General features: G+C 36.3%; 2 protein-coding genes across 3 annotated transcripts in view; one reads left to right on the top strand and one right to left on the bottom strand.

The window, feature by feature from the left end:
- Positions 1–15,267, top strand: part of LOC125048474 (oxysterol-binding protein-related protein 9) — a 64,920-nt gene extending 49,653 nt beyond the window's left edge. Inside the window, exons 10-16 of the mRNA XM_047647139.1 lie at positions 894–1,000; positions 1,905–1,990; positions 2,770–2,950; positions 3,643–3,902; positions 4,689–4,911; positions 13,754–13,981; positions 14,223–15,267. Of these exons, the coding sequence (XP_047503095.1) occupies positions 894–1,000; positions 1,905–1,990; positions 2,770–2,950; positions 3,643–3,902; positions 4,689–4,911; positions 13,754–13,981; positions 14,223–14,342 (1,205 nt within the window). The 3' untranslated portion in view covers positions 14,343–15,267. The remainder of the gene's footprint in view (positions 1–893; positions 1,001–1,904; positions 1,991–2,769; positions 2,951–3,642; positions 3,903–4,688; positions 4,912–13,753; positions 13,982–14,222) is intronic.
- A 1,872-nt stretch (positions 15,268–17,139) lies between these two features.
- LOC125048554 (L-dopachrome tautomerase yellow-f-like) lies at positions 17,140–26,674 on the bottom strand. Of its 2 annotated transcripts, XM_047647282.1 has the most exons (9): positions 26,592–26,674; positions 23,855–23,986; positions 21,822–22,025; positions 20,648–20,769; positions 19,822–20,045; positions 18,903–19,014; positions 18,500–18,580; positions 17,526–17,636; positions 17,148–17,394 (listed from the first exon to the last, which is right to left on the bottom strand). In XM_047647282.1, the coding sequence occupies exons 2-9, from the start codon at positions 23,916–23,918 to the stop codon at positions 17,197–17,199; spliced, it is 1,116 nt and encodes a 371-aa protein (XP_047503238.1). In that variant the 5' UTR covers positions 23,919–23,986; positions 26,592–26,674; the 3' UTR covers positions 17,148–17,196. The 2 variants fall into 2 exon arrangements, with proteins under 2 accessions (XP_047503229.1, XP_047503238.1); XM_047647273.1 differs by lacking the exon at positions 26,592–26,674 and having other exon boundaries at positions 17,140–17,394; positions 23,855–24,232.
- Between the last annotated feature and the right edge of the window lie 12 nt (positions 26,675–26,686).

The raw sequence follows: 26,686 nt of genomic DNA, 5'->3' as shown, positions 1-26,686 counted from the left end.
ACTTTCCAGTCACTATAAGTTTTTCTAAACATTCTGGATCTCAGCGTGTTACACGTCCAGCTCGGGACGCCTTAGTAACATAGTGTCGAAAGACGTGTTACCTGTGACCGTCTTAGTATGGACATATATTCAATATTAAAAAAACATAATTTGAGATGGGAGCGGTTAGACAATTTTATCAAAAAACAAAAGAGTCCTGTTGGCATATTTCTCACCAGGTTTATCCATCAAGAAAAACATCGTTAGAACAGACATACCTTCTACCCAATAACATTGTTTTAGACACAACGCTGATAAAGAATGTTTATTATTTTTATTTGATTTGGACAGTATTCCAATATTTGCCTTTCAACTATATTTATATTTACTTAAATAACACAAACAGGACCACCCTATGTCCCATTTGGGAGGTAACAGTACTTCATAATATTATTTCTTTAAAAGAAATCTAAAAATGCTTATAACTTAATCGCGATCGTGATATGTTCTTTGTAAAAATAAACGTTAAAATGACTCACGCGCATAACCAGAATGCACGTGACAGGAATTGCTTTTAATAGTTTCTAATGAATTGAGTCAGCGATAACATTGTTTAACTTCATGTTTCAAAACTTCAAATATATTAAATGCAAAGCTGATCGAAATTTGATCAATATTTAAGGAGAAGATTGAATGTTGTAGTGTCTACTTACTTTGCTGGTGTAGAGAGCCGTAAGAAAATTTCGATGTGTCTTCAAAATTATTAGTGTTTTTAATTTTAGTATAGGCCTAAGAAATACCTCCTTATTCATAGAAACTAAAGTCTAATGTCACCCTTTTACATAGAGGACTCTTTCTTCTCTTTCTGTCAAGTCTGTTTGAAAGGAGTTAAAACAATATTTCTCTACTTTCAGCTCTTTACGAAGATGACTCGGACAGCGATCTGGGCTCCATGGAGAACCATGGCTCCGTGGTCACACATCTCCTCTCACAAGTCAAAATTGGCATGGATCTCACAAAGGTATACAAAATTAAATCATTTCCAAGTATATCCGAATCAATTCGACTTAAGACTTCGACTCGACTTCGAGAAAAGAGCGTACCAATTTTAAAAGGCCGGAAACGCACTCGCGAGCCCGATGCCAGAGCATTGAGAGTGTCCATGGGCGGCGGCTCAACGTCAGCCTTCTGCCCGTTTGCCCCCTATAAAAAAATATTCTTAAATATTTAGAACCTAGATTTAAAATATTTAAATTAATTTAGTCTCAAGAATACACATTTAAAAGGCGGGCGACGTACACAAAACCTCCAAAGAGCTTTCTTTAATCTAGCTCAAGTCAATTCAAGATATAAATTTTACATACAGTGTGAAATGGTGGGTTGAAATTGATGTCTCTAACTTGTCCTATCTATTAACTTTGTTTTCAAAACACGTTTTATATTCGCTAAAACTTGTTTACAACAAACATTATTGTTCTCGCGAATCGTGACCTTATTGTGTTAAAATGCGTATTGTAATGTATGTAGTTGTTTTAAACACATTCATTCGTTTATTTTAAATTTCATTTGTTTATAGTTAAGTTTTCAAAAATATATTATTTGAAAACTTAACTATAAACAAATTGTATTTTAATTGCTTAGAATCTTCTCTATCTTCCTTTAAATCTCTAGTAGTATTGCCTGTCCACATCGTATTCCTAACTTTCGTACTGCCTTGCGATTCTGTAACTCGCTTTTCGAACTCGCACAGCGGTTTTCGCAGCGGCGGTCGCGCTCAAATCAGTCGTGAAGCAGTCATTTTACGATTTGGCATACTGATAAACAATAAACTACAAGCTCCCTCCTTATCAGAATGCCAAATTAATGCCAAAAAAAATTTTTTTTTCTAAATGCATTTATATCAAATGTATTTTTGTAAATTTCAGGTTGTTCTTCCTACATTTATTCTGGAGAGGCGATCGCTACTCGAAATGTACGCGGACTCGTTCGCCCATCCTGACCAATTTGTTAAGTAAGTACAACATTATACACAATACTTCTCAATGTACGGAGCTGTACACTTGTTAGCCGCGCCTTATTTATTGTTTACCCTCAAATCTTGAAAGAACACCCTTAAAAGGTATTTTTTTGCCAACCTGTGATGTGATTGCTTGGCTCCATAAATTTAAGGTAGATGTATAAAAACCTTTTTTTTTTCTCTCTGTTTGTTGTAATGTTTTTGTATTAATCTCTTTAGTTTATAAGGAATTTAAAACATGTACGGTGTACGCCATCAGGCACCAAGGCTAAAATTTTGGTGTTTTCTACTGTTACTTTATATATATTTATTAAGCAATAATAAATCTTTTTTTTTTTAAATACTCGTATCTTTTTTGGCCCAAAGGGTCTTGACACCTCAACTCAGCAGTTCCTACAGTGAAAGTAATCATCAGGAGACTTACTCAAAATTGATATGGCACATTCTGTAACTTCCTATAGCGATCCAAATATTAATGAATTTTTGTGCGCAATCGCAAGGTGACTCGATTTTGCATATTGGACTTGCAGAGTAAGGGCGCTGACTTGCTTATATTTTTTAATCTTGTAACAGTAGAAATTTACCCCTTGCCCCATTAAGAAGATACGGGACTTTATACCATTCTAAAGAGACATCAGTATTTCATTGTATAACTGGTTTTATTCAAAATAAATTATTTTATATTTCTGTTTGACGTACGTTTGGTTTTACTATTTTGAAGTTTAAGGGATGATAAATTAAGTGACTGAAAATTTTTTTTATAATAATTTTAGGATAGTGGATATGCCGACACCCAGGGAACGGATGGTACAAGTGGTACGGTGGTACTTAAGCTCGTACCATGCGGGGCGAAAATCACAAGTCGCCAAGAAACCATACAATCCCATACTTGGAGAGGTGTTCAGGTGTCATTGGGATCTGGATGGGGTTGAGCCATCTAATAATGGAGACAAGGTAACGCATTTTAACCCAGAACCCCAGCTCCCTTTACGAGCAGATCTCGTCTATGGTGGGAGAATGTTATTGTATTACAGTGGCTACCCTACTGACTGCACCAACACTGCAACCAGCTGCCCACTGAAGTATTTCCGAACCAATTGGACTTAGGGTTCCTTCAAGAAAAGAGCGTACTAGTTCTTAAAAGGCCGGCAACCCACTTACGAGCCTTATGGCAATATCAGTGTCCATGGGCGGCCGTATTACTTAACATTCTCCTGCCCGGAGAGCCTCCTGCCCGTTTGCCCCCTGTTACAAAAAGAAAACAATACTGATATTGTAGAATTTATTGGATACATGTGAAAATTAAGCTAATCGCTAATATAGTGTATTAATCGCTCTAAAATATATTAAATTAATTAAGGAGAGGTTTACATAACTCACGTCATGTCTAAACATGGCTGGAACATAACCTTTCATTAGATGTCAAATTGACATTGAGCTGTCAGGTGTCAGCGGTGATGCGCCAAATTGTAACTAATTGACAACTAACACTTGTGCGCTGTTTTATTCTGAGTGATTTCATTTACATATTGTGTTGACGCGCTACAGACTGTTGGTCCTTATATATTTGGGTCTAGATGGACGGAGATTCTTTAAAATGTTTCATTTCATCGGACATTACAGGTAAATCATACAATTTTTTTCAGATAGAAGTAGGCGACGGTCCTGTTCCCTGGTGTTCGCCGGAACAATTATCCTTCGTAGCTGAACAAGTCTCCCATCATCCCCCAATCTCAGCCTTTTATGCGGAACACGTCAACAAACGCATCCAATTCGAGGCCTCGGTTTGGACGAAGAGCAAGTTTCTGGGTCTCTCTATCGGTGTCCATAATATCGGCAAGGGATTGGTTACCCTGCTGGATTTGGAGGAAGAGTATACCCTAACATTTCCCAATGGTTATGGCAGGTTAGTACCAACAATTTAAGAGCAGTGTTGGCCTAGTGGTTTCAGCGTGCGACTCTCATACCTGAGGTCGTAGGTTCGATGCCCGGCTGTGCACCAATGGACTTTTTTCTATGTGCACATTTAAGATTTGCTCGAACGGTGAAGGAAAACTTCGTTAGGAAACCGACATGTCTTAGACCCAAAAGTCGACGGCGTGTGTCAGGCACTGGAGGCTGATCACATACTTGCCTATTAGATTTAAAAATGATCATGAAACAGATACAGAAACCTGAAGCCCAGGCCTAAATAGGTTGCAGCGCCACTGGTTATGTTTTAAGCTATTGCATAGATTTTATCGCGGGCTTTGAGCGCGGCGACCGAATCAAGAAATTCCGTAACGAAAAAAAACCTAACACACGATGACGTAATATAGGTGCGGCAAATACGCGTTAGAGTGGGACAGAACGCATACTGCGCATTCCCATCTCTCTGACGAGATCGGTGACGTGGCGTGAGCGCGGCCGGTGCAGCCGGTACCCGTTAGAGTTAGACAGACTATATAGGCGTGTTAGTCTGAGTCTGGTAGAGTGGTAGATTGAAATAATATCAAAGAAAAACAAATACTGCATAAATAAAAAATAATTATAACTGCATAAGTTGATAAAAAATGCTATGCAACAGCTTTACCGCGGCAGTCCCCGAGTGCCACACGTTTTTTTTTAAATTTATGTTAGTAGACTACAAATCATCCGAATAACAGGTACTTACGAATAACTGATATTTCCTAATTTAATTTATTTTTTTCAGGTCAATATTAACAATCCCCTGGATAGAACTAGGCGGTTCCGTAGTAATAGAATGCGCGCAAACTGGTCACAAGGCGAACGTGGAGTTTCTTACAAAACCCTTCTATGGAGGCAAGAAACATAGAGTCACGTGTGAAGTGTTCGCTGGTACTGAGAAGAAACCGTATTATACTGCACAAGGAGAATGGAATTCAAGGATGGATGGACGGTGGACTGATTCTGGGGTGAGATTTTAATTTAACTTTGTCTAGCATTCGGTCTTACCCTTGGTCCTGGTATGAATATTCACAGTCCAAGCATAGCCCCAACTACTTAGGTATACCAAAACAATAATATCTTGTCTATAGATAGCGATTACTGGTGGCGTAGTGAGGTTTTAGTGGGTATGCACTGTAGCGACTTCCATACAAACCCCCAACACCAGCCAGTCTCGCCGCGGGCGTATGCGTAACGCATTAACCCAAAAAAAAAAACCTTTACCTACCTTGGGTTAACCTCCAATAAGTATATAAGTTGAAAGGTGGTTTTTATTTAAGTAGACTCTTTAGTAGTTTAGATTCATTCAGATTAACGTTCAAGTATTACGTCACGCATTTTTGGAGATTATTGATAGCCCATGTTTCGCGCGTATATGTGCGTGCACGCAGGTAACCTAGGAGTGGTACGTGAGTCGGGGCGATTGTTGGCTTGTTATTGGATTGTCATATTATGTTAACTGTTTTATATTATTTTTGTAATTATTAAATAAATTTATTAATTTAAAATGGTGGTTATTATATCTACCCCATATTATAATTTACACTTCGTTAAAAAGTTTGGAAGTAAAGGAAGGAGTACTCTAGTATTATAGTAGTTTATATTTATAAATTCGTTATTGTTTAATTTACTAACACACTAAACACTCTGCTCTCTCCCAGCAACTTCTACAAGGTTGTAGTTTTCAGTCAAATAAGATAATAAACAACAACAACATAATAAATAATATTTCGTAACTAGGATTTACGAGAGTGTTACATATTCATTGCACTCCCTTTGCCCCGCAAAACCCAATACAAGTCACCTCTTACGAAACTACGCTATATAAGGAAAGGGACAAGAGAACCAACAGCTTTTTGATCGGATACCTCATATCGGACCGGTCAAGTCTCAAGTAGTTAAGTTTATTATATAATATATTTATCGTGCACCTAATATCGGGCCGATTAAATAATTGTATTTAGTTAAGTTCATTATTTGTAAAAGTAATTAATTAAAGTAATTTTAATATATTTTGGTTTTTTTTGGAATCCACCGCTGGCCCTCACTTAATTGGCGCAGTCGGTAGGATCGTCGAGTCAGTGCGCGTACTAAGTAATATACTCCGTAGATCGCCTACGTAGAGTACGCGAACTAATATACTTTCAAGTTTTAATCGACGATTCACAAGAACCGAGGACAGCGGACCACACACGGCGCATCCAGAAATCGATGACAAAAGGTGCCACCATCGTCGAAATGCATATGTAAGTTACACATTTCTTAACGATTGGTTGTTACATTCCTGTGTGTTCCCAAATCATCCAAAATTTTCCATCCTAGGAAAAACCGGGGAATCGAAGCCCCAAGAGTTGCCTCTCGCATCGAGCTGAGAGATCGCAATAGACATTTAGATTATTTAGAAGATATTTTAGAAGATAACATGGAGCGCGAAGCTTCCCTTGACAATTTTTCAGTTGCACAAGATGCATTATTAGATAGGATTTTAAGAGCTTTAAAATTTGTGCCGAACTTCGACGGAAGTGCGTGTAATTTAACTAGATTTTTGAACTTGTGTGACACTTTAGTAGTCACTTATGCCAAGCCAAGTCCGGGTAATGATGTTACAAATTTAGCATTAATTAATGGAATTATTAATAAAATAACGGGCGCCGCCGCCAGAGCCCTATCAACAAATGGGGCCCCTCAAAATTGGAGTGGCATAAGAAGCACTCTAATTAATAGCTTCTCAGATCACAGAGATGAGTCTACTCTTTATACTGATTTGTCACAATTAACGCAAGGATCAGATAGCCCACATATATTTTATGAGCGTATACAAAATTTATTGAGTACAATCATTACATATGTAGAAGTTCATGATAAAATTGAGACCACTATTCAGGCTAAACGTAATTTATACAATAGCCTCGCGTTAAAAACGTATCTAAAAGGTTTGGAGGAACCTCTGGGCTCACGCATACGATGTATGAGACCAGAAACATTAGAAGTGGCGTTGCAATATGCAAAAGACGAGATGAACATAATTTACTTGCAAAACAAAAATACGAAGAGACAAAATTTTACACCTCAAATATCTAGCTCGCCTACTCTAAAACCTTATAGATACGATATTAATCCACAGTATCAAAAACCTTTTAACTTGCCAAGATTAAATAATGGTCAAAATTTTAACAATAATTCATATAAGCCTCACATGTACCAGCAGCAAGGTCCTTCAAGGACTCAACAAATGTTTAAAGCTTTGCCAAGGTCGAATATGTCTACGGGATTTAGAATTCCACCCCGTCAACCAATACCTATGAAAAATTACCCTCAACCCATGAGTGGTATTAGTCACCCTGCTGCTCGAGTTTTACCACCTACTCAGACTGGACATGACTGGAGGATTCATGGTAATCCACCCCCTAACAATTACTTTAAAACTCGACAGATTAATAATAACGAATTAAATGACCCTTATCTCTATAGCGACTATGACTATGACAATGACGAATATCCATGTGACTTTCAACAATATGACCCTAACTACTTACCATATGACTGTTCAACAGGCGACGAATATAATATAACTGAGTATACTGAACAACCGGAAACCATAAATTCTGAAAACAACGTGCCAGAACCTTCCAAACAGGATTTTCCAAAGGATCGAAAGATAGTTTTCCCCGAATAGAGTTAAATATACAAAATCAAAGACAATTACCATTTATTCAAGTTCTAATTCACCCAGATCTCCCACCATTAAAATTTCTAATTGATACAGGTGCGAATCAATCTTTTATAAGACCCGAAGCTATAGATACTTATTTTCCAAACTTTCCTTTAAACTTCGAACCATTTATTGTTTCAAACGTGCATGCTACTACCAAGAATGATTATACAATATATATACCGTGTTTCAAAGAATTCAAAGACAATGCATGGATAAAATTATTCGTGTATAAATTCCATAATTATTTCGATGGACTAATTGGTTGTGATCTTCTTCAAAAATGGTCGGCAAAAATTGATTTAGAATCTAGAAAATTAATTACGAAGTTTGCATCTAACCCCCTTCATATGTACATGTCCCATAGTGTGAATTTATGCGAAGCTATAATTCCAGCTAATTCTTCGAAATTAATACGTGTGCCTACTTCTATATCCAACGGTGATATATGTATTCAAGATCAAAAAGTCGGGAAATGTTACATAAATGAATGCATAACTACGGCAAATAATCATCACGCAATTTTAGAAATCTCTAATCCCACCAACAGTGATATTATAATTTCTTTGACGGAACCCATTAAAGCTCATATATTTAATGAACAAGTGTCATATGATACTTTTAATAACAATGCCCGAGCTCGCGACGTCTTATCGCGTTTGCGCATAGATCATTTAAACGCAGAGGAGACAGCTAATATAAAAAATATTTGTAGACAGTATTCAGACATTTTTCATCTTGAACACGAACCTTTGACATTTACTAATAAAATCAAACACTGTATTAATACGACCGATGAGTTGCCTGTTCATAGTAAAACCTATAGATATCCATATATACATCGTGACGAGGTTCAAAATCAAATAAAAAACATGTTAGATCAAGGTATAATTAGACCTTCTACCTCCGCATGGAGTGCACCTATATGGATAGTGCCAAAGAAAAGTGACGCATCTGGAAAAGTTAAGTGGCGATTAGTCATTGACTTTCGGAAGTTAAATGATAAAACGATTGACGACAAGTATCCGATTCCAAATATTACAGACGTTCTAGATAAATTAGGTAAATGCCAATATTTCTGTACATTAGATTTGGCTAGTGGCTTCCATCAAGTAGAAATGTCATCCAAGGACATTCACAAAACTGCATTTAGCGTAGAACATGGTCATTACGAATTCCTTCGAATGCCTATGGGTTTAAAAAATTCTCCATCTACTTTTCAACGTGTTATGGACAATGTTCTTCAAGGTCTAGTTAACAAAATATGTGTAATTTATCTCGATGACATTTTAGTGTTTGGTACCTCCCTTCAGGAAATGATGACTAATCTTAAAGAAGTATTTCAACGCTTAAGAGATTCTAACTTTAAAATCCAAATGGATAAATCCGAATTCCTTAAACGAGAAACCCCTTATTTAGGTCATATAATTACGACCGAAGGTGTTAAACCTAACCCAGATAAGATCAAGGCCATAGCAAATTATCCCATACCAAAAACAACAAAGCAAATTAAAGGCTTTTTAGGACTATTAGGTTACTATAGAAAATTTATTTCTGATTTCGCAAAAATCACTAAACCTCTTACATCGTGTCTAAAAAAAGGCGCTACTATTACCTTATCTCCGGAATATATCAAATGTTTCGAACACTGCAAAACTTTATTAATGAATGATCCTATCCTACAGTACCCCGATTTTACAAAAGATTTCATACTAACGACAGACGCATCAAATATCGCATTAGGAGCCGTTTTATCCCAAGGTTCAATAGGTAGCGATAGACCCATAGCATACGCATCCAGGACTCTAAATACTAGTGAACAAAATTATTCAACAATAGAGAAAGAGTTATTAGCCATAGTTTGGGCTACTAAGTATTTCAGGCCATACCTTTTTGGGCGTAAGTTTCGAATTGTCACCGACCATAAGCCTTTGCAATGGCTTATGAATTTAAAGGAGCCAAATTCCCGTTTAACAAGGTGGAAACTAAAACTCGCAGAATACGATTTTACTGTAATATATAAAAAGGGTAAGTGTAATACGAACGCTGACGCGCTATCGCGTATTGAAATACACAATGACGAAGCTATGTCCTTAATAGTTAATACGTCACGGGACCCGCGTCGTCATAGTACCTCATCGACACTTACAGCAGCCTCACAGAATAGCAAATCTTCCTCATCCACTCTGACAGCACCTGAAACACACGAATTCCAATCACCACAGAGTTCGTCGCATACTGAAACCGCTCATACTAGCTCTGAAAATCCCATTCTTGAAATTCCTATTAGCGATGACCCTTTAAATAAATTCCGAAGACAGATATTAATTAATATAGTTAATCACTTACCTAGAGTGAAGCCCGTCATTAGTAAACCATTCGAAAAATTCTCTCTCATTTCAGTTCAAGTTCATGTAGACAACCTAGAACAAGGAACTATCGACCTCATTAAAAAATATGTTGATCCAAATATCCGTACAGCAATTTTAGTCCAGCCAATAGATAGAATGCTTCATATTGTTCCAATTATTCAAAGAACTTTTAGAAGTTCCTCTATGAAAATATTACTCGTCAAACGGCAAACTGAGAACGTATCAGATTATCTAAACCAACAGGATACTATTAGGAAATATCACGAAGGTAAAACCAACCACCGTGGTATCAATGAGACATATAACTCTTTGTCACAACGTTATTTTTGGCCTAATATGAAATCAGATATAACAGAATATATAAATCGATGTTCATTATGTAATTGTGCGAAATACGATCGCAATCCAATACAGCAACAGTTTAAAATTGTACCTCCGCCATCAAAACCCTTTGACATGCTACATGTAGATGTATTAACTATAGAACAAGAAAAATATTTAACTTTAATAGACGCATTTTCCAGATATGCACAAGCGTATTGTATAAGTGACTGTACAGCCCCTAATATCGTAAAATCATTGCTAACGTTCATCACCCATCACGGTTCACCGATGTCCTTGACTACTGACCAAGGAACCGAGTTTACGAATCAAGTTGTAACTGAATTTTTACGTCTTCACAAAATACACCATCATAAGATCGCTGCACACACCCCAAATGAAAACGGCATGATAGAACGTTTCCATAGTACTCTCTTAGAACATCTCCGAATATTAAAATTAAAACATAAGAATGAATCTGCCACCAATTTAGTACCTTACGCAATTTTAGCATATAATAGTTCCATACATAGTTTAACTAAATGTAGACCCTATGACTTAATCACTGGACATTACGACCCAAGAGACCCCACTGATTTAAATTTATCCGAACGTTTATTACAACAATATATGCAAAACCATCATAGTAAAATGGATACAGTATATCGACTTATACATGACTCATCGTTCGCCGAACGCGAAGCGATTATGACGCAACGAAATACTCACAGAGAACCCGAAATACAGTATGAACCCGACCAAGAGATATATGTACGAAATCCGATGGCAGCTAGACAAAAGCTAGCCACGCGCTATACACAAGATAAAGTCATAGCTAACTTACCTATACATATATATACTTCACGCAGACGCGGACCGGTAGCGAAATCTAGATTAAAACGACAAAAGACACATAAAGATTCTACTTTGTTACAGGTACCTAATACTGACTCTGACAACCCTAGCCCAAGCGCAAGAAATTCGACTTGACAGCCTTGACAATGGACCTGGCTTATTTCCCTTTAAATTAGGAGATACTAAAATCATTTCTCACCATCATGTTTTCCTGAAAGACATTAACATAGACCTAATAGAACAACAAGTTCTTGACTTGCAGACAAAATTGACTGAAACTATACATAGACTACCGAACGGTTACTCATTACGTTTCAAGAGCCAAACCGATTTTATTAATAATAAATTAAATAAAGTTATGTTACAGTTAAAATCATTCGAACCCGACTCCAGAGTTAAACGAGGCATCATTAATCCATTGGGTACTCTCATCAAGTTTATTTCTGGGAATCTCGATCATAATGACGCTCTGAGATATGAGACAGCTATTCATATTTTAAAATCGAATAATAAAGAATTAACCTCAAGTTTTAATCAACATATTTCACTTTTTAAAGAATATAGCATACAACAAACTCAAGTATTGAATAATTTAACAGACAATCAAATAAAATTAAGTAAAGCCCTTAACTATATAATAAACATGTCTAACTCGGACAATCAAAGCGTAATTCGATACTCCCGCCTGTCGCTAATATTCAACATTATAAGCGATAACGTGCAGGAATTATATAATGAGATAATTAGAATAGAAAATATATTAGCTTTTAGTCGCACTATGTCATTGCACCATTCTATATTAAATATTAATGATTTAAAAATAATGTTAAGAAAATTAAAAAGTCTGTATGGCACAGATCAAATTTTAGATTTGGAGATAAGAAACTTTTATGATATAATTAGCTTAGGTTCATATTATATAGATAGGAAAATAGTGGTTGTCCTTAGCTTTCCTATTACCTTACCTTCAATATTCCAACTTTATCGATTGTGTCCTGTACCTAATGTACATTCCCAGGTAATTATCCCGTCCTATCCATATGTAGCAGCTAATTCTAAAGAATTTGTGTACATAGAGACAGAATGTCCGAAGATAAATAGGTGGCACATATGTGAACAAAAACTACGTCATCAGATGAAGACAAAAAAGGACTGCATCTACGAAATTATTCATTCTCAAGAAATAGACAAATCATGTTCCTCAACGCCTATTACTATGTATAAAGAAGCTCTTACGGAACTAGACAGTCAGCACTATATAATATCATTCCCAAAACCTACAAAAGTTCAACTCGTCTGTTCCCACGAAAAATATGAAATACTTCACGGCAGCTATTTCGCAACAATACCTAAATCATGTATGCTAAAATCCTCAGAAATTACGGCCACCAACATCGACGACCGAGTTAAAGGAAGCGGTGTCGAAATCATTAATTTTCCTCGAATGGACAACATCGTTCAACAAAATCAACCAGGTGTCCAACTTAATTCAATCGATCTCACGAAGTTACACAATATGCAAAATGGAATTACAATGAAAGCACCGGCGGAAACATATGATTCATCAAACATAATATACCACACAACGATTCCTTTGTACTTCGCTATGACCACACTCCTGGGCGCAGCTGTACTTTTCTTCGTACTCCGATATCGCCGAAATACATCTTCGAAGCCGATTTCAAAAACGGATAATAAGAACATGTCTGCGCAAGAACTTCGAGCCGCAACTTTTGCTATAGACATCAATAGCAAATAGTTGCTCATCTTACGGGGGAGATGTTACATATTCATTGCACTCCCTTTGCCCCGCAAAACCCAATACAAGTCACCTCTTACGAAACTACGCTATATAAGGAAAGGGACAAGAGAACCAACAGCTTTTTGATCGGATACCTCATATCGGACCGGTCAAGTCTCAAGTAGTTAAGTTTATTATATAATATATTTATCGTGCACCTAATATCGGGCCGATTAAATAATTGTATTTAGTTAAGTTCATTATTTGTAAAAGTAATTAATTAAAGTAATTTTAATATATTTTGGTTTTTTTTGGAATCCACCGCTGGCCCTCACTTAATTAGAGTATAGGTGATAGCGTCAAATTATAAACAAAAAACAATCAAATATACCTTAAAAATCGCTCAATTTTTGAACGGCGTCCTAATAGGTTAGGTTAGTTAGAAGTTAAGACAGACAGTTAAAATAAAAAATCGGTTGTCTGTAAAGTCGGTTTACTGACGATAGTTGAACGTGACAACGTCATAAAAAAATATTGATGGGATGGTTGCATTTTTCAAAAAAAAAATTGAATTTTATTTGTTTGATAGGTATTTTGTATGGATATAGAGAAGGAGGTAAATGGAAATCACAATTGAATTGATCAAGTTACATTTATTTGTACGCATAAATACAATTATGTCAATTTTAAATGGAACGCCTCAGAGCGATAACACCGCATGAGTCATGTTTTTTCGTGCGTGCAGCCGGCTCCATCGAATTATAAGACGTTGTCACGTCAATAATAATAAGCTGTATTTCTGTCTACAGCGTAACGAAGTAGTGTTCGACGTGTCGACGATGAAGACGTGTCGCAAGCGTGTCGCGCCGATCAGTCGCCAGTCGCCGCACGAGTCGCGTCGCGTTTGGCGATACGTCACGGCCGCCTTGAGGGCCGCGGATACGGACGCCGCGACTGCAGCTAAAAGACTGTTGGAGCAGACGCAGAGAGATGCCGCTAAGAAGCGTGCTGATAGCGACGAGGCTTGGGTCACACAGGTAAGTCGCAGTTGGTGCGACCAGTCGCAGTTTTTTATTGAATTGAAATTACATAGTATGTATGTGGTGTATTTTTAATCGACTTCAAAAAGCTGGTTATATGTTTGAGCTGTATCTTAATGTATTCAAATTTGATACTTTGACTTCACAAAACGTGTGCTGTATGTATGTTTGTTCCCAAATTTTTCGGGTACTGAAAATCTTATGATAAGATTTTTTTATAACTTTTGCACTATTTCAGTTGTTCAGTCCAAAACCGGACGATGGCTGGGAATATAATATGCCGTTAAAAAAACGTATCGAAGGGAAATCATCTCCACAACTCAGTCCCACGCAACGAGATAACGCTGATACAAGATAATATGGACTCTAAAACTATAGAATAAGGTAGTTATTCCTACTGTCGAATTGATTAGAATAGTCACGCTAATAACTTCATTGATAGGTCAATGACCTCAATTATTTATAAATTATTTTATAATGGGTTAAAGGCGAAACGAAATATTTGAAATGGCGAGTTTAAATTAAAATTTGACTAAATAAAAACCATGAGTTATATAAAACTATGGATATATTATTTGTATTAGATTTTTCTATAGAATTTTTATATACAATATGTGACTTAGTATTTTGTATAGGCCTGGTTTTAATATTTAAATGTCAGTTGTAAAACGAGTCGTTTAGAAAATATTGTAGTTTTAAACTATTTTTTCATATGTCCGGTTTCGATATTATATCCTTTGTAATTGATACGAGTCGTATTACAAAATAAAATTTGGAGTTAAACTATTGATTTAGCATATTAAATGGGCCCGGTTTTAATAAGTAAATGACAGTTGTAAAACGAGTCGTAAATTTATCGAGCAACAAAAATTATTCCTTTAGAAAAATCTAGCCGCTAAAGCGAACTATATTATTAGTAACTGGTCACACTTTTATTTACTTACGTAAAAATAAAATATAGAACATGTTAATTAAACTTGCCATGTTTATCCTATCAATGAAGTTTGCGATAGTTAATTTTTGACGCACGTTAGGCGCTTAGTTACTTTAGGAAACTCGAGTTCGCTTATGACATAATATAATTAATGACATTAATGTCAAATATGATGTTGATGATTATTTCTGAAATATATATCATACTTTACGAGAAATGTCATATGTAAATTTGTCCTGTTAGGGAAAATGTGAGAATTGATAGTTTATATATCAAAACTCTTTTTAAGAATATTGACAACCACATTTTATTGTTTCACTCTTGAATTCCCGTTATTTTATTTCCTTGTGTTAAAGTGTGTATTGCAATACACAAAAATATCAGGTGTTCGGTCTAAAATTGTCACCAATCAATTGTTTATGAGATAATATTTTACCGACGCTATCGGTAAATCCATTGTAATATATGTATTTAAAAGTTTTTTTGATTCCAATATGGGATTAGACAATTATAAGCATATATTGCATGAAATTCGATTATTAAAACGCACATGCACGGCAAGATGGCGTTCTGAGGCGAAAGCTTCAATTTCTCGTAGTTTTCTTACGACGCAAATTAAAAATGTTACCTTCTCTATATCATGTAATATATGTACTGTAAGAGAGATTTTTCGCTGCAAATCAATCGATATTAATAAAATTCTCTTAATCTTAAAATGGCCTATCTGTAAATAGATCCGCTATGCAATCAAACATCGAATCATAAATACGCTAAATATGTTTATTTAATGTTTAATTCGTTAAGAGAATACTTTATCAATATTTACATGATTGAGAATAAAAAACACTTGCTGAAGCGTGCCTGGCATTGGACCTTGCTCCTACAGTGAAGGCAAACATGAGGAAACCGGCTTCAAACCCACAAATCGATGTCTAGTTCAGACAAGGTCACCTACTTAGATAAAATAACAATTGAAGAAGCTTTAGGCCAAGACCCATTTGGAGTTATAACGCCACTGGTTTATTAGGAGTTGTTCTCCTCCCGTTATTAATAAACATGTTATAATTATCGCGTGACATTTAAAAAGGTCAGTCAATACTCTAATCGCGTAGTCACTGCACGTCGGTGATTTCACTTTGAATGTTACTGGGTCTATGGCTTAAGCTGATTTATTGTCATCTGTCAACTGTCACCTTGACACCGAGAAATAGAGATTAGAAACGAATGTCAGTACGATATAGTACTTCAGCCCTTATTGCTGTACCTTGCCAAAATATTAATGAGATTTTTTCATATCTGATACGTATATGATCCAACTCGAAACTCGGCTTGAGTTGCCGTCTAGAGCGCTGTCAAATATGTCAAACGTCACACACAAAAATGGTTTGACAGCTCTTGTAGTTGCATTTAAGTTTGACGTTCTAGAATATGGACTTGGAGTTCACTTTGTCCACCGCGATCACTTTGTCTTAGTTCTCATCGCTTCAGTTCCGATATAATCAGACATGTAAATATTGATAACACACGCCTTATGACTTCAATAAATAACTTTTAGTTTACGATGTGTATTCTGGAAAGTTCCAATTTCACCAAATACAATATATGTATATGAAATGACTTTTTTATTTTAGAAGTTTAATATTGCTTTATAGCGAGATTGATAAAAATGCCTTCTCTACTTAAATACGATGTAAAAAGATTTTGCATTAATGTATCAAACTTGCCATAAAGCCTCTATTAATATTGTAAACCAATTAATTAATTTTATAAAAAGCAAATTGTGTTGTATTGTATTATTATTTTACGATTTTATTTTTTGCGCTTTACGCATCACATTTTCACTATAAATTTATAATATTAAAATATTTTCTTAACACAGAAATCTATGGAAACATGCACCTACAGTTTTTACAATTCCATCTTTCTCGTACTAATTCCACACGAAATCGATACGATTTTTGACTAGAGTTCAGACATTTAGGACCTCATAATATAGGTCTGTACCAAAACAAATTAAATTAAAGCGGATGCACTATCGTATCGGAGTCGTCTGCATATTTTGATTCGCAAAGTGACGTACCCTCTAGTGAAAAAGACTGAAAAATACGTGCTGCGGACACATTCGGAACATTCACATGGACCTGTATAGCTATAGCTACCATGTTGTACATTTAAATAAAATACAGTTAAATTATTTATACTTGTTTTATTTTGTGGTTTAAAATACTATAAATTGCGAAATATAAGTTAAACACTGAAATTTTGATTTCCAAACAAATTAACATTTCGATTTAGGTCTTTTCATCAAACTGAATGCTCTATCCATAGTCGACATCTTTTCGCAAGCAGTGCCCTGTATTAGCTTGGATGTCGGGGCAGAGAGAACCCTAAAGTTAACCTCATTGTTGTCCATAGAGTCGTAGAGGAAACGAGATTGTCTATTGCTTAGTATCCAAAGAGTACCTTCTTGGTCTACCTGTAAAAAATTATTTGAATTGAATTTAGCTATTATAGAAGGGTGGTCTGTTGAAATGTTAACGTGTTAGAGTTTTTTAGATATTCAGTAATTATGTATCAAATCAAGCTACAATATTAGTATCAATATACCTTTAAGTCGTTTGGAAACTCCAAAACAGTACAGTCGCTTAGAATAAGCGGCACGTTGTCTTCGTTAAGTGGTTTCTCTATGTTCCAACAACTTATACCATTTCTGTTCAACTGTAATAAAATTCATTCACCATAATTTAACAAAGAGCAGTGTTGGCCTTGTGGCTTCAGCGTGCGACTCTCATACCTGAGGTTGTAGGTTCGATCCCCGGCTGTGCACCAATGGACTTTCTTTCTATGTGCGCATTTAACATTCGCTCGAACGGTGAAGGAAACCGACATGTCTTAGACCCAAAAAGTCGACGGCGTGTGTCAGGCACTGGAGGCTGATCACCTACTTGCCTATTAGGTTGTAGCGCCACTGATTTATTTTTTGTCACCAAAATTATTTAGTCTCAAGATGAATAGAAAATTATTTCAGCATATTTTAGATCCAAAAATCGATAACCACAGGTACTAAAGACCGATTTCTGTTACATTGTAACAATTTTCATACATTTTTAGAGCTTTGCAATTAGAACAGTTGTTACTAGTGTTTCCAGCCCTATAAATAAGAGTTAGTAGAACACGAAGAGGCTGTTTCGACGCTTATTGTGTTCTTTCAAACATTCAAAAGTTAATCTTAAGTTTGAGGTGGGAAATAATGATTTGTTGGTTACGTAGTCATCGCATATCTCAAACTTAAAATAACCTTATTCGTATAGGTAAACAAGTACACTTATAAACGTCAGAAAAGAAGTTAAATTAATTCTAAATTTACATTTACTACCAGTTCGCAAGTCAAGGGCGTAGAGCGGGCAAGAAGAACTGGCAAGAGACTCTCTGCAACTCTCTTTAATCGCTAAGTTTTGAGTCATACAAAATGTTTGAACTGGAGCAAATCAATCCCATGGATTAAAATTATAAATATTCGTCAAATTTATTAAAAGCTTTATAGATTAATTTACGTTTAACGAGAGCTTTCTGTTTCTCACCTGGGCGTAAAATATTACATTATTCAGAGGGTCAAAATCAGTAGCTGTTGCCTGCGAGAGGGGACCTCTATCTCCTACAACCTAAAAAAGAATTTGATAATCAAATTAAAATCACCCAACTTATTTAAAATAAACCTTGTTGACACTAAGATTTTGTATACTAATATATTCTTTACGTAAGTGAGTCCCGTCCCTGTATCTTACTCTAAGGTGCAAGGCAACGGTGTTACTGTGTCCTAACTCGGGCGATTGCTGGTGGCGCCGTTTTAGTAAATATGCAGAAGCAGGTTCACAAGTCTGAGGCCCAGACTTAAAAAGGTTGTAGCGCCACTGGTTTTTCTTAAATTTAAGATTCCATAGATATATTAAAACGGTAACTATTGAAATATACTGAAATACTTACTTCTGCTCCACTGAATATGTATTCTTTTGGAACGTATTTGTCTTTCAAAAACTTCGTGGATATTCTAAATTGTTTAGTACTCGATGTCGGGTGGAAGTATAAGTCCCGATGCCTAGAATAATAAAATAGTTTTAGAAACACTTGTTTTGCTTATACTGGGGCTTGACTCTTGAGCCAAAGTCAGTTTGCAACAGACGTGATCCACTATCGCCAAATAATTTTGTATATAAATGGTCACGTGACAAATTGCGACCTAGTGTCATTCTCATAGGTGCTTAAGAACCGTTTTTTTAAATTGATCAGCCCTCTACCTAGTATATCAAGCTTTGAATAGCGTTTATTATTTTGTCATGAAGAATTCTAATAAGAGGTTCCATCGTAGCCAACTAGCTTACTAAGCCGTTCAATTACCAGCTTAGCCTTTTAATTAAACAGCGCTGTTTACGTAGCGGTCTGATTGATATTCACCGTAGCGTTCAAACACCTGACATAATAATATTTCTTTAAAATTAAATTGCTTGAGTAAGTCGCAGCTTAATACACACTATTATTGTCATTACCATTGTTTGTATCAATTGTACGTGTTGTTTTTCATAAAACTTTGGAAAACACTATCAGAGTTGTGGTTTGCCGACGCCATATTGAAAGTTTCGTTTCGAGCTTGAGAGTGGCAGAAAATAGAACTAATTTTAAATTTAAATGATCAATCAGTCAACAGGTAGACAGGCTAGGCAGGTAATGAAACGTCATCCATCCAATTCATTTGCCTCTGTGTTTAATGAACTGGCTAAATATCTTTCAGGCCGCTAGTTAAACGGCACGGTTTAGTTAAGAGGCTAGGCTGTTGATTGAACGGCTAATTAAGCTAGTTGGCTGCGAGAGATATGCACCGTTTTATTTATGTGTGATTATCACCCACCCAGATTTCTTCGAAGGCGATAGCACAGCTGAAGACACACCATCATTCCAAAAGAACTCGATTCCTCCCACTCGATACACGTTTGAGAGTGGGTCAAAGTGAAAAAATGGACATTCCACTCGCCACGCGTCGTCTTTACTTAAACTGAAGACCAATAGAGCATTTGAACCCATATCGGGGATATAAGCGAATGCGTCGCAGTTTTTGCCTACTAATTCTACCTCCTGAAATTTCATTTATAATAATAGACAAAACAACAACGAAAAATTAGAATCAATTATCAGAATTCTACAACTTAATTTTGTATACAAATTTCTAACTATTCTTGAATTAAATATAACATAACAGTAAAGTATATTCGTGAATTTAATATATATAAAATGGTAACAAGCACTTTTCAGCAATCATGGAGCAAAACTACTTGATTGATTTACGTATCTGGTTATATCTATATAACCCATAACACTCGGGACCTTTTTCGCTTGCACGAACCGTCAATTCGAGTCGTCGATTTTGGTAAACATTTTACAGGTTCTTTAAAAAGATTTATAAACAAACAAACGTATAAATTAGTATTGGTGTGATATATAATGAAACAATAGCCAAGATGCATCATAGGTTAATCAGGACACGTATCACAGTAATACGAAATTTAAAGGTATGAATTGACCAGGGAAATTTCAATGCCCCAAAAAAATCTTACGCCTTGTAAGTTCGTTATCACACTTGACGCTTTTAAGTTGATGATTCAAATAGGCCGAGCACATTGGCGCCGCTCCAGTGCATTGGATAAATATGTACAAAAAACGTTAATTTATGAACCCACCACGCTTGTCAACACCGACGAATCCCTAAGCTCCTCGTCTTTAAACTCGTAGCGATGCAGCAGTTTATCGGTGTTCAAATCAAAAATTAAAAGAGCTGGAGGAGCAATCTGCTTTACTCCACCTAAAGTTAAGAACAAACAGAAATAATAATTACCTCGATTGTGGTTTAGTACTGTCCAGGCACCAGAAGATAAACCACTCCTTATATGGAAATTGTATTCGTTATTACAACAAACTCTCAAGCGAAATTAGAGAATTATCACTAAATAAATTCAAAGCTCTCGTTAAACCTAAATTAATCAATAAAGCTTTTTATAAATTTGACGAATATTTAAATGATCCTATTCCTTGGGATCGATTTGCTCCAGTTCAAACAATGTGTATGACTTAAAACTTAGTGAACAAAAAGAGTGGAGGAAAGTTTCTTGCCCGCTCTACGCCTTTGACTTGCGAACTGGTAGTAAATGTAAATTTAGAATTAATTTAACTTCGTTTCTGACGTTCATAAGTGTACTTGTTTACCTATCTGAATAAAATTATTTTGAGTTTCAGTTAGATTCGCAAATGTCAGCAATAAATTTTAGTTTGTTATGTGGCTTTCTTACAAAATAGTTGAGAGATCCAGAACCTTCCTATTAATAACAATAAGTTATGCAATTGGGAAACCCAATTAACGTTGACTTGACCTGACTGTAATCAACGAGCGGTTCTAATCGTCAGCGACCAGTTACTTTCCGAGCAGCTCGATCCCTTGGCGTTAGATATGGGGATATATCTCTCTGAATCTTCTACCGCATTTACCACGGAGAGATTTCAGAAGATTTGTTCGGATTAATATCTGCTGAGTTTGATCATCGGACGTCGAGGCAGTATACGAAATTCCACCTGTATCACCTCGTCGTCCCACAACTGAGGCACAACTTATTTCAGGCAGTTCTGCCGAGCGCCACCACTATGTGGAACCTTCAGAAGTATTTCCGAACCAATTCGGTCCTTCAAGAAAAAACCGTACCTTTTTTTAAAAGGACGGCAAGGCACTCAGGAGCCCTGTGGCCTTGAGTTTCTATGGGCGCCGGTATCACTTAACATCAGGTCTCTCAGTTAACAACGGTATCTCCAGCCCTCTGTTCTAAAAAAATATCTAAACGCTACACTCTATACGTGAAAACATACTCGACATATCAGCAACTCCATTGTCGACAACCCACAGTCTATCACATTTATCCACTTGAACTCGGAATGCAGACACAACAGTTTTGTTGGAAGCCACACAGCATGCCTTGTTTGATACGAAGGCATCTTCCCAGCTCGGGTAAGGATTTAGGGCCTGGATTTGGTTGCCGTTTATGTTTATATAATTTAACGATGCTGGTACTCCTAAAATGATTGTATATTTAAAGTCGGTAGGTATCACAAATTTCGCTTTTAATCATGTCTACGTCTTAATGATAAATATGATATGAAGTATTTTATTATATAACGTGCTTTTAATGTTATATTTACAGTGGCGGATTTACATATTTTCGTATAAGGTAGCGTTCAAGTATTACGTAACGAATTTTGGGGGGGAGGGGGTCCATTTGTAAAACGTTACGATGCGGGGCGGGGATTGAATTACGCATTATGTTTGACTTTCCAGTAATTTACACCACATAATGGTGGTGGTCACGAAACGTTTTACTATACTTGGGTACAGAAAAACCGTACCATTACCACCATATTAACCGTAACCAACCATACGGCGCGTTACATGGGGGGGGGGGTCAATAATCTCCAAAAATTGCGTGACGTAATACCTACTTGAACGCTCCCTAAGCTGTGAAGTTTTTGCCGCCTTTGCATCTACAAGGGTCATGCCCTATATAATTTTTACTATCCAACAATTTCGTTGAAATTGCATTTTTGGATTAGATTTTTGAGCACTAAATTATACACAAATATAGTTCGCAGCCTCCAACCAGCAGTAGGTATGATATGTATGGGTTGATAGGGGAAAGAGGGAAATACATTTTCTGCTATTTCGCTCTATTTACTCGTACAAAGTGTAAGCTGAGCGCGCAGAGGTCGATTACTGGTAATATTGAGGTTTGCTACACAGAATGTACAATGACAAGTTGGAGGGGAAAGTCATCGGCAAAATTTGTTACAGACTTCTATCTGTAAAACATCAGAAAATCATCATACAGAAATGTTTTTGATTTCTATGAGGTAGCAAAAAAAAATCGGTTCCCAAATTTGCCGCCCTAGACTCCAGCCTACTCAGCCTGCTGGTAAATCCGCCACTGTATATTTATATGTATATTTTTAAGTGTTATTTTATAATAAAATCTCCCAATCTATGAATTCATAGATAGTCAAACTATCCAGATATAAACTCACAAAACATCAAAATTACACTAGCCGCATTTTATTTCGATTCTGCAGCCTTACTACGTAATACTCCGTATTTTACTCTTAGGTTGCAAAAACTAACACAGACACAGCGCACGCTTATAACAACTCCCAAATACAGTCATCATAAAAACCATTCACTTCTTACTCACACATTCACGCATAGATGAATGTCGTAATACTATAAGAGTACTTTTTCTATTAAAAATTGTTTTAAACTTGCACCATGTACCACGGAATTATTGTAATCTAGTTATCCTGAGACATCGCAAAAGAGCAGAAGAGATAAGAGAGAGATGGCGCTGGAACGGGCGCATGACGAGAGATAGCAGGATGAAATGGACAAAAATTATTACAGAAATTATTCTGTTCTGGGTATTAACCCACGAGATGAAAGAGGAAAAGAGGAAGACAGAGCAAGAGATGGGCAGACGATATAAAGAGAATAGGAGGCTCAACTTGGGCAAGAGGGGCTAACATTAGAAAATAATGGAAGCAGCTAGAAGAGGCATGTGTCACAGGTCACGCTGGTCACCAAAACCTGCACATCTGTTGTATAAGATTAAGTAAAGTTATGCACCTAAAACAAATGTTTATATATATTATTCTGGGTGTCAGCAATAAAGGCTTAATAATATACCACAGAATAATTGTAATCTAGTTACCCACAACACAGGGGACTAAACATGAATGTTGTCACACCTTATTTCTGGCATGAATAAAGTTTTTATTTATTATTTTATATACGAGACGTAGAAATAAAGTATGTTCCTTGTTAATTTTGCGCGCAATGGTATCACCGTCTAAAGCCTCACCTTTTTTCCATCTTGGAATAGTTACAAAAAGCTTGTTTTTCCATCGTGCTATGCCCGCTGGCATATTATTTTCGGGTACATAAGCGCCTGTAGATATCGCTGCTTCGCGGGCGGATTCGTCCCATGAAAAATCTATAACTTTCCATTGAAATGATGGAGGCAACAGACATCTAACAATTTGAAGGCATGTACACAAAGCCAACAAAACTATTACGACCCTCATGTCTGAAGTAATCGATAACAAAAGTTTGTGTTTTATTATTCAAAAATGTACTATAATTTCCTTATATGTTTATTTCATGTTTTGCTTAGTTTTGCTATTTTTGAAATTGCCATTTCTTTGTTGATTAATGTCTATTGACAACAGTAAATATGACATAATTTTACCACAACAGAATATATAAAAGAAAAATCATACTGTGATATTGTAAAGCTTTATCAGAAATAAATACATTATTTTATTTATATATTCACGCCTTTTTCACGAAGGGGTAGGCAGAGACAACGGATCTCCACTTGCTCGGTCCTGCCATGCCTCTCTCACTTCATCCACTTTCATGGCATTCACCATGCATGCTCATCGGTTGGAAATTTTAAGTTGTCCCTTCTTTAATACCTCCTGGATTTGGTCCAGGTATGTCAGATAAGGCCTACTCAACCCGACTTCACCGTCCATGGTTGTCTAGTATATCCTACTTGTTAGCTGCTTCTCATTCATCCATTCTAGATGGCCGAACCACCTAAGCAATCCCTTTCGTTTCATTGTCACTACGTCCTCTTTTAACCCACAATACTCGCGTATCTCACTATGACTTATCCTATCACGCAATGTTACACCACACATACTTCTTACCTCTCTCATTGCCACGACACTTATTCTACTTTAATTCTTTCTCTGCCACACCCAACATTCACTACCGTACTTACACCTCGGGATTAGCACTCCCCTATATACATAGGGAATACGGCCAGTTGAGCCTCATTTGAGATTACATGGCTAAACATGCAACGCCCTGTTTACGTCATACTTTCATCCGGTGTACACCCAAGGTACCTACACCAATTTGTTCCACTATTTCTCAATCGATAAAAATATCACATACCGTCCAATTTACACCTCATTCAAAAACCATATTTTGATTTTCCTATGTTCACTTTCCTCTTATCGCTCTAACCATTTTCTTTATAACTGCGAGCAGATCCTGCAATTCCTCCACTTACGACGCCAGTGTCACTTGGTCGTTGGCGAATAGAAAACAATTCACTAGCAACTGGCTCATTTTTAAACCCCGTTCAACGACTTTCATATCAATCAGACAGTTGTCCATGATTATTTTCAACAGCCACGGAGAGGACTTGAGAGGAGAGGAAACCAACCCATGCAGCCTGCAGGTTCCGTTCATTTTGTCATAGAGTTCCTATATAGAAATTCCAACGCTTGAATCAAATGGCTGCTCACCGCGTGCATAGACAATGCCGACAATAATTCATTAATCCACAATCCGCCACGCGATCGTAGGTCTTTTCCAAATCTAATAATGTACAGAAAAATGTTTGGCCCACTTTTACCCTGATCTATTGGAGTCTTGGACTCACATAATAATAATCTTTTACTCCTCGTACATACCATGAAGGATGATGCCTACACCCTCGCAGCCCTTCCACTTCCTCTCATTCGCCTCATTCGCATTCATACCTTCCATCATTTCGCACGCCTTATGTATTTTCTTATACGTCTTATTAAAATTTGTAAAACGGCTCTCTACGTACCTACCGCTTCTCACCCATTCGTGAAACGCGAATGCCGTTATTACATAACACAAGCTATAAATACTATAATGTAATAGTATTAAAAAATAACGCGGTTATATAAATGAAGGTTTATTTAAGCTATAAGCAGTCATTAAGTTATTAAGTGCCCTGTAAACGATCAAATTTGCTTGACAAACTTGTTTATCAAACTTCACGTTTTCATCAAACAATAGCTTAGACGATCAAACCAAATATCTATCAAATTTGTTAAATTTCTAGTAGATTCTCCTTTCGTGACGTGACGTCGCCGTGCCGAGCGCGAGTAATTCAGATGACGCATTTTTGGCATTGACTCTAGCACTGTGTATCAAGACAAAAAAAAGAAGACGATGGAGTCGAGAATGGTTGAAATTAAGAGATAAATATACCCACGAGAATTTGCTACGGGAAATATTGCGTACAGAACCTGAAGACTACGCAAACTTCCTGCGCATGGACCATAAAACTTTTGAAGATTTACTGACTATACTCCATACGGTTTTATTTAATAAATAAAATAAAAAGCCTTTTATTTCTTGCTAAAAGCTATACAAAATAACATAGGTTTACTAAAAAGAAATAGGTTTACAAAAAATCAGGATAAACAGATATGAAATGCAACATAAATTCTTTGTTAGTAATATTGACACTCATATTGTCACTGAGCGTAGCGACCTCCATCATGTCAATATAACGAGTGAGATCTTGTTTCAAACTCGACATCAATCCAGATTTTCATCAAAAACGACAAACACGTAGAATGTTTGACAAACGCGTCAAACACAGCAGTACACTATCAAATAATTTGACAAACACGTAAAATTTGACAAACAATTTGATCGTTTACAGGGCACTTTAGTATTTTACAGTAACAACTAAATTGCAATAGACTCTTTATATTATTACCATAAAATGTAACTGACAACAAGAAAGTAATATTACATACTTAGTATTAAGTTCGGCTAACGAGTACGCGTATCCAGGTGATGTAAATAAATTTAATAAAAACCTAAGTTTATTTGATAGAGAATAAAAGGAAAG

This window comes from Pieris napi, chromosome 1 (assembly GCF_905475465.1).
Source record: "Pieris napi chromosome 1, ilPieNapi1.2, whole genome shotgun sequence".
In the NCBI taxonomy this organism is placed as follows: domain Eukaryota; kingdom Metazoa; phylum Arthropoda; class Insecta; order Lepidoptera; family Pieridae; genus Pieris; species Pieris napi.
Note: the sequence above shows the minus strand (reverse complement) of the source record. Positions and strands in the feature narration are given on the sequence as shown.